The 9,295-nt window shown below is 38.5% G+C and overlaps 1 protein-coding gene and 1 pseudogene across 1 annotated transcript in view; one reads left to right on the forward strand and one right to left on the reverse strand.

Moving 5' to 3' along the window:
• Positions 1-1,237: 1,237 nt before the first annotated feature.
• The window catches only part of CCDC36 (coiled-coil domain containing 36), a 24,462-nt gene continuing 16,404 nt past the window's right edge, over positions 1,238-9,295 (forward strand). Inside the window, exons 1-3 of the mRNA XM_008565812.1 lie at positions 1,238-1,293; positions 5,289-5,463; positions 7,305-7,468. Of these exons, the coding sequence (XP_008564034.1) occupies positions 1,238-1,293; positions 5,289-5,463; positions 7,305-7,468 (395 nt within the window). The remainder of the gene's footprint in view (positions 1,294-5,288; positions 5,464-7,304; positions 7,469-9,295) is intronic.
• The window catches only part of LOC103584954, a 2,957-nt pseudogene continuing 1,161 nt past the window's right edge, over positions 7,500-9,295 (reverse strand).

Consider the following 9,295-nt stretch of genomic DNA (forward strand, 5'->3'; position numbering starts at 1 on the left):
GACATATATAAAGTCTAGCCCTGTGCCTGGCATCTAGTAGATGCTGAGTAAATAAATGGTAGTGCCTTTAGTCCCTTGATCCTCTGATCTATACTTAACATTCTTGCAAAACAAGTGGTTATAAACACCCAATGCATCTATTTTTCTAGAAAATTAGAAAACTCCAATGTACAGATTTCTTTAAATAAGGTTAATTATGTAAAAAGTATATTAAAATGTCTATATTTATCCAGAATTTCTGTTTTATTTCATCTAGGTTGGGACAGCATTTGATGTTTGATGGTTTTTATACCACCATGTGTGGAAATCATATTTTCTAGTGCCAAAATGGTAATATATAATCTGATAAATATGAATGTTGTTGTGAGATTGGGGAGACAAAATTTAGAAATTGGGCTTCTTTAATAAAATCCAGGCTGTATGATCATCATAAGTCACTGTAGTATGCAGCGTGTTTGGTTGTCAGTGAGCAGAGTAAGCAACTGCTTATAAGGGGTGTGGGAAGCACTTTTGCCCAAAGTATTCCCTCCTCATCTAGCTTCTTTACTGCCCAAATGCCGCAGCTTTCCTGGCATTCCAATATCCTATTGTCTCAGGAGAACTAGTCTTCTTGGTAGAGGTAATAGATTAACTAACTCATTGTATTGGGCAATGAAAGATGGGGTTTATTGGTCCTTTCCTAAACGCAGATTATTTTTTTTTTTCCTTTTTGTCTTTTTTCGTGTCCGGCAACAGATCGCAACCCTCAGTGTCGCGCCCGTACCGGACCGGGACCAGCAATGGGATGGCAACCCTCGGTGTTGTGCCCGCACCTCGCTCAGCCAGTGAGCGGCCAGTCTATATGTGGGATCCGAACCCTTGGCGGGAGCGCCGCCACACTCCCAAGCGGTGCACTGTAGCAGTGCGCCACCGGGCCGGCCCTAAAAGCAGATTATTAATAGGATGATGGCAAGAGAAAAGAGCAGAGGATGGAAGGCAAATTTACTGTTTTACAGGTGGTTTTGAGCTTTCCCTGGTATAAAAATGGATAGAAATTTATATGCAAACCAACAGCAGAAAATACCTGTTTCTGGCACATAAGTAATAGAAATTTTCACCAATTGGATGGAAATGTAACTGCTGAAATGTCCTCGTGTACATATAATAGTCACTAGAAAAGTAATCTTTGGCAAAAATTATACTATATTAACCTTAATTAATGTTCCTCTGTTCTTTCTAATAGGCATAATCATAAGAAATGAATTTTAATGTCTGGAATATCAAAGAGATGCTCAGTATTCCTTCAGGCTCTGGGTAAGTTTTCTGGCTATATTCTCTGATACTTAAGAGTATCTTATGGTTTCATTATTTCATAGAAAGAGGGTCTCCTTCTGTAGTGGATTGAATAATATCCCTCCAAAACTTACTGAAGATTGAATTGTGTCCCCCAAGTTTTACATATTAGAAACTTAGCCCTTACTGTGATTGTTAAGAGGGTGGGAAATCCTATTATGATAATTGAAAGGTGGAGCCTTGACGAAGTGATTGGACTGTAGGACCGTGCAGTAGTGAATAAATTAAAAATGGTGGTCAGGGGTGTGGTTCTGAGGGTTTTAGAAGAGAGAGGAGAATCTTTCTCTCTCTCTGCTCCCTCTGCTCTCTCTGCTTCCACCATCTTGCAATGTGAGACCCCTGGGTCACTGTTGCCACCACGAGATGTGTTCCTGGGACTTTGGACTTCTCAGCCTTAGAAACTGTAAGCAATAAATTTCATTTTCTTTATAAATCACCCAGTTTCAGGTATTTTGTTATAAGCAACAGAAACAAACTAATACATCTTCCTATTAGATTACAGTAATAAAGATACCCCATATAGCTTCTTCTCCTTTTCTTCCCTTCCTCTGTCACTACTGTACCTTCTGGTGCTTGTTTTTTGTTCTGCTTATTCTCTGATTATAAAAACAATGTCAGTCCAGCTCTGTGTATTAACTGAGTGATGACGCTGCATCTAGCACTGGGCCTACAGTCTGGGCCTGTGAAAGTCAGGTATGGTTCAGCATCTGGAAACTTACCTCATTTGGGGTGAGTGCTACTGAAATAGTAAGGAGCAAAATCAAGATAATGTTCAGGTATTTGTTCAATTGTGTAGTATAAGTTGTAGGTACTGTGGAGATAAGAGCCACTCCAGCTGTTGACAAGGCTCATTGAGATATTGTCCCCTTTACTACTCTACCAAGATACTTATATTGGTGTCTACCAGCCTGCAATAAACCTGCCATATTAACTTGGTGGGTCTGCCCCAGAAGGTAGTGCATACTTAAGAGATTTCTATGTATATATTTTTTTCTTTTTAAAAGATGACCGGTAAGGGGATCTTAAACCTTGACTTGGTGTTGCCAGCACCACGCTCTCCCAAGTGAGCTAACTGTCCATCCCTATATAGGGATCCAAACCCATAGCCTTGGTGTTATCAGCACCATACTCTTCCAAGTGAGCCACAGGCCGGGCCTTAAGGGATTTCTGATTGCTTTTGGTATGCTTTTATCACTGGATAGTTTCTTTCCTCCTGAACACCTTCCTGAAGAGACTTATATTTGATCAAAAACCTAGAGCACTGTTCTATTTATTTCTCAAAAAGAAAAAAAGTGCTTGCAGTTGATACAGAATAGAGAAAATCTATCTTTGTTTGATTCCAGATTATATCTTTAAAATATAAATCCTACGTGATTTCAGTAGGCTCACAAAGCTTTTTTTATTATTTTTTTTCTTCCAGACCAGCTAAGTATTCTCTTTGGCCCAAGAGGGGAGTCACAAAGAGCTATTTTGAGCAATGATTATGCAACCCATATTACCATATATATATGGGCTGCCTATTACCTTAGCTAATCTCAGGAAATGGTTCTATGAGTAAAAATAATTGCCCTACCCTATGCTGAACTATTAAGAGTCTCTTTTTATTAAAAACAAATATACATAGAAAACAAATATATAGAAACAGTTTATGTTAATAATATGAAGGTTCCTTTGGCTTAGAATATATACATTGCTTTAAATTTAACATTTAGAAAAGGAATGATTTGTGTGTATGTGTTTTAATGAAAAACATGGTTTCTCAGCATTAAGTAACACAAATTGTTATTGAGATGTGTTTCAAATAAAAACTTGAAGACTATATGTTTTAGTTGTCTGCCTACTTATGTGTTGTTTCTGTAGTAGATTCAGTGTGCTGTGTTCAAGTGTGATTGTATCATTATTAATATTACTATCCCCTTTATATGTGAGGCTTAAAGACTAGCATAGATATTCATGGGAAGTTGGAAGTTCACAGCTGGAAATATTTAAAGCAAGAAAAGACAAGATACACCTTGTTTCAAAAACATTTTTTAATGGATCCTGCTATACACAGATCTGAGTTGATCATATTCTTCATTCTGGCAGAGACCTGTATTAGTTTGCTCAATCTACCATAACAAAATACCTTAGACTGGACTGGGTGTGAGAAATTTATTCTCACAGTTCTGGAGGCTGGAAGTCCGGAATCAGGGTGTCAGCATAGTTGGCTTCTTGTGAGGTCTCTCTTCTTGGCCTGCAGACAGCCAGCCCCTTCTTGCTGTGTCTTCACATTAAGGGGGAGGAGGGATGTGTGAACTCTCTGTGCCTCTTCTTATAAGGGCACTATATTAGTCCATTTCTGTTGCTTATAACAAAATACTTGGAGCTGGGTAATTTATAAAGAAAATGAAATTTATTGCTTACAGTTTCTGAGGCTGGGAAGTCCAAAGTCCATCTGGTGATGGTGACAGCGACCCAGGGGTCTCACATTGCAAGATGGTGGGAGCAGAGAGAGCAGAGAAAGAGAAGACAGACTCTCCTCTTCTTTTAATGCCCTCAGAACCAAGCCCCTGACCACCAGTTTTTAATCTATCCACTACAGCATGGTCCTACAATCCAATCACCTCTTCAAGACTCCACCTTTCAATGACCATAATAGGATTCCCCACCCTCTTAACAGTCACAGTGGGGGCTGAATTTCTAATACATAAAGCTTGGGGACACAATTATGCTTCAGTGAGTTTTGGGGGGACATAATTCAATCCACTACAGGTACTAATCCTATCATGAGGGTGCCACTCTCATGACCTCATCAAACCCTAATTACCTCTCAAAGGGCACATCTCCAAATACCATCACATTAGGGGTTAGGACTTCAACATATGAATTCGGGGCGTGGGGGGGACACAAACATTCAGTCTGTAACCAGGCCTATCTTGTGTCTGTTTTATTATGGCTCCTTCTCTCCTTCCAGTTCTGCTCCCTTCCTTTCCTGTAGGTATACACTCTGGTACACTCTAGAAGAGTTAATGTGTGTCCTTCCAGTCACCTTCTATACACTCAGTTACATACTTGTTTGGTGTATATGATATAGGTTTAAAAATTTACATAAATGATATGTAGTAGAGATCATTTGATTTTTACTTTTTTTTGCACTCAAAATCATGTTTTTGAGACTTACCCATGTGATAGCTTATTGCTTCTGATTGCATCAGTTAATGTATACACTTTTATTTATCTGTTCCCTTACTGATGAACAGATTCATCTTTTTTTTTTTTTTTCTTTTTGTCTTTTTTTCGTGACCGGTAACAGGATCGCAACCCTTGGTGTCGCGCCCGCACCGTGCTCAACCAGTGAGCGGACCGGTCTCTATATGGGATCCGAACCCTCGGCGGGAGCGCTGCCGCGCTCTCAAGCGCCGCACTCTACCGAGTGCGCCACTGGGCCGGCCCCAGATTCATCTTTTATTTTATTTTTATTTTTATTTTTTTTTTTCCCTTTTTGTCTTTTTCCGTGTCCAGCAACGGATCGCAACCCTCAGTGTCGCCCCCGTACCGGACCGGGACCAGCAACGGGATCGCAACCCTCGGTGTTGCCCCCGCGCCTCGCTCAGCCAGTGAGCAGGAACTGGTCTGTATGTGGGATCCGAACCCTCAGCGGGAGCGCCACCACACTCCCAAGCGTTGCACTATAGCAGTGCACCACCGGGCCGGCCTCAGATTCATCTTTTAAAAATATAATGTTCAATGGTGTCAGTTTTTTTATGTTTGAGTTTCCATCTGATTGTTGTAATCAAAATGGGTGGCATTCAAAATTTCTTTGTGTCTCTTTGTAGGTAATACTGGCAGTGTGCTGGGTACTTGGACATCAGAACAAGCTAGCACTCTCCCTGAATATTCTAAAATGAACAGTTGTGAATTATTACATTTGTTTAGGATATTTGTCCACTTGATATGCTTTCCTTGCTTAATTTCAGGACCACTAAGTCATCTAACTGGAATAATAATCAGACTGATTATTCCAGTCTCAGTGATTCCCAGTTCCTCTTTGGATCTCAGTTCTGTCCAGAAAATTCAGAGACGCTGTCAGCACCCTTGGACTTTGGTGCCCACTTGAGGCATTCAAAACAGTCACAACAGACTTCTCTGGATGTGAGTATGATTTTCAGAATTTCTCTGCACACATTTCACAGTCCTTATGGAGAAATGCTATAAATAAGACTTATTCTGTTGGAATATAATTTAGAATTGTACCTCTGTAAGGATTACTCTCCTAAATGGATTTGTGCTTGATTGGTGACTCATTTGACCTAGTAGTCTGAAATGGGGAAAAAAAAAAAAAAATTTTTTTTTTTTTTTTGGCAGCCAGCTGGTATGGATCTGAATCCTTGAACTTAGTGTTACTAACACCACTCTCTAACCAACTGAGCTAACTGGCCAGCCCCTGAAATGGAAAAAATACTTATATTTGTAGTTTCTTCTATTACCAAAGTGACATAGAATAGTGTCAGTCCCTTGGCCACTCAGGGAGGGGCAAATATTGCATGACATCCTCAAACTCCAAAATCTTGACCTCCATGCCAGGTCCTGGGCTTGCTGGACTGGGACATGAGGAATGAGTCCTTTCTGGCCTTTACCACAGTACACCTGCCCTTAGCTGAGCCGTTAACCTTGCCAGATATTGACTCCAAATAGTTGATCCACCAAAACTACTCCTGTAAAAAAAAAAACCCTAAGGCTGATAAAGATGGTGCAGATTTTGAGCCCAACCTGTGCATGTGGGAAAACCCGAACATTGTGTATTCTCCCCAGAAAGCTGGAGGTCCCAGAAGTAACAAGAGGGAAGATCTAATGAGCACAGTACCGTCCCCTCAGCCACCGCCAAAGGAGGAAGCTGCCAACTGCTCAGAGGCCACAAGGGTGGAATTGCTGTTGCTTTCCTCCAGTGAGCAGTCTTCCCCTTGGAAGCTGTTTTTCTCTTCCCCCCCAGCAACTGGGAAATATGATGCCCTTCCTCTTTGACTTTTAGCTCCAAGAAGCAAGAGTTAGTCCATTCCTTATGAAAGTTTCCCTCAGACAAAAAAGAAAGAAGAAAAAAAACCAAAAAGAATTTCATAAAATAGGAATAAAGTAACATACATTTTATTTTAGATGAACATTTTTTTCTAAGAAATTTCATGTACTTTCCACAAAGTTTTAGATAACTACACTACTCCTTGAAGAAGAAGCAGATGAAGATTCTGAGGCCCAAGTTAATGAATAAGAGCCAGAATGAGGAAGAGAGTCCCTTGGTCCTTGATTTTATGAGACCAACCTGTCTTCTCTCATATGTCAGAAATATTTTGATTTGTTTTTTTTTTTTTGGTCTAGAACTAGATTTGATTTTATATACAGTCTTAGCTGTATCAAATAAGGACTTAATGGATAAGATTAGATCAGTGCTTTTAGTAGAGTATGCTCTAAGTATGTCAGTACAAATATTGGTATCTAGTGATATGAAGGAGTAAATGTACTCTCTGAATGTTTTAGAATTAATTATGCCTAAGAATGTAGGAGATGGCTCACCATGTGCTAGCATGCCTGCTGTCCAGTCCATGTCAAATTTATTAACATGTCTTTAATTTACCAGCAGCTGAGCAACAGCAATTCAAGTTAAACTTATTAATATAAAAACTTTAACACATCATCTCAGAGAGAGAGTCAGAGATAGCATAGATAATTCTCTGTTGTTGCCTTTAAATTTATGCAATTGATTTTATGCTATTTTAGCTGACATTTTAAATATCTCTGGGCTGGTAAGGCAGAAAAGTTGTTTTATTTTAAGTATAATTTTCTGATGTACACAAAAATAAAAAGGAAATGCTACATGCTGTGTTTTTTTTAGCAATATGGTTTATATTTAAATGTAACACTGCATTGTAGAGAAAATACTGAACACTATAAATATTTTTATGTGTGAAACGTTATATTGATTTCTTTTTTTCATTTAACAGAGTGAACCTAGTATTTTCACAAAGTACCAGACAAAACCCCAGCTGTATAGAGGAGATACAAAGAATGGAGGCTTATTTCCTCTTCCTTTGCCAGTTGGAAAATCAAAAGACCTCTTGGAACAGTTTGAGGAGGAAAAGAAAAGGACAAAAGACAAATGTGACAGGTATGCAAATCTTTTAAGTAAATGAAACAGGTTATCTTCTCTGAGGGAAGCAGAAAATAGAGTGTCAGTAATCAAATAACTCAATTTCAGTGTAATAGCATGTATTAGGGTTCTCCAGAGAAACAGAACCAATAGGATTTAGATAGATAGATAGATAGATAATGGAAATTGTCTCATGAGATTATGGAGGCTGAGCAGTCACACAATCTGCCATCTGCAAGCTGGAGAACCAGAAAAGACAGTGGTGGTGTTCAGTCTGAGTCCAAAGGCCTGACAACTAGGAGATCTGATGTCCAAGGGCAGGAGACTGAACAGAGAATGAATTCACCCTTCCTTTTTGTTCTTTTGGGCCCTCAACAGATTGGATGATGCCTGCCTGTATCAGTGAAGGCAGTCTTCTGTACTTAGTCTACCAATTCAATTGTTAATCTCTTATGGTGATACTTTCACAAACACACCCAGAAATAATGTTTTACCAGCTATCAGGGCATCTCTCAGCCCAGTTGACACATGAATCAACCATTGCATAGCACTCTTGCTTTTGTAGTTCTTCTAATAATTAATCTTTATTTACTTTCTTGTCAGTGTGACTTGTGGTAGATATGAATATGGCTGCCACAATTTTGGCCTCTCTGAAAAGTAAAAACTAGAGGATTTCTTAGAGGATGCAATATTCAAGTAATGTTGTGTCTATTCTGCCTAAAATTCTGTTCTCTAATTTGTTTTCTTTTCAGATAATCAAGATTAGGAAGTTAGATAACATTACTTATTTTAGGGTCAAGAAAATAGTGCATGAATTCTTATGTCATAGTTCAGGTTGATTTTCTCACTTTGAAATGTTATTATTTTTAAAGATATACCCCAAATTTTGTACATATTCTTCTTTTGTTTGTTTTTTTGAAGGTTGAAAATTATATTACCTTGGGTTATAACTGTTTGTTTACTACCATTACACCATTTTATCTCCTAAGAACCATCCCATAATTTAAAGAATGACATGGCCAAGAGAGATATTTAGGAAGACATTTCTAGACAGAGCTGAATTTAAATCATACTCTCCAAATAATACATTCTGTCTCTTTTTTTATTGTAATAGTTTATGTGAAAGCACACAAAAATTAATCATCTGCTTTTATTAGGTGACTCTGAAATATCAATTCTACTGCCTCCAATAAAGAATCAATAATTACTTTTAAAACATTAAGGCAATTAAAGTCATTTGTGAAGACAGTATCAAATGAGTTTTTTTGCTCTTATGACTAATCCATTATAAACCAATGCCTATTTTATTTTATTTTTTTCAAAAGATGACCGGTAAGGGGATCTTAACCCTTGACTTGGTGTTGTCAGCACCACGCTCTCCCAAGTGAGCTAACCATTCATCCCTATATAGGGATCCAAATCGGTGGCCTTGGTGTTACCAGAACCACACTCTCCCAAGTGAGCCATGGGCTGGCCCTCCAATGCCAGTTTTAAAAACACAATTCCAGTAAGCATAAGTACAGTTACACCAAGTACAGATAAGAAAGTAAAGGAGCTCACCGGCTATGCTACTCCAAATGGATGAAAAAGCAAAATTGATTTTATACTGTAGATCTATATAAATAAATAAATAAAACCTATCTTTTTTTTTCTGCACATAAGCTTAGACTTCTTACACAAATAACAGAATGCTTCATTTCATCCACTTCGATAAGATGAACTCCTTAGAGAAAGATTGAGAAGAGTTGATAATCAACTCCCAAATTTTTTTTTTTTTTTTTTTGTCTTTTTGTCTTTTTTCGTGACCAGCAATGGATCGCAACCCTCAGTGTCGCGCCCGTACCG

The sequence above is a fragment of the Galeopterus variegatus genome, unplaced genomic scaffold (assembly GCF_000696425.1).
Source record: "Galeopterus variegatus unplaced genomic scaffold, G_variegatus-3.0.2 Scaffold203, whole genome shotgun sequence".
NCBI classification, from domain to species: Eukaryota; Metazoa; Chordata; class Mammalia; order Dermoptera; family Cynocephalidae; genus Galeopterus; species Galeopterus variegatus.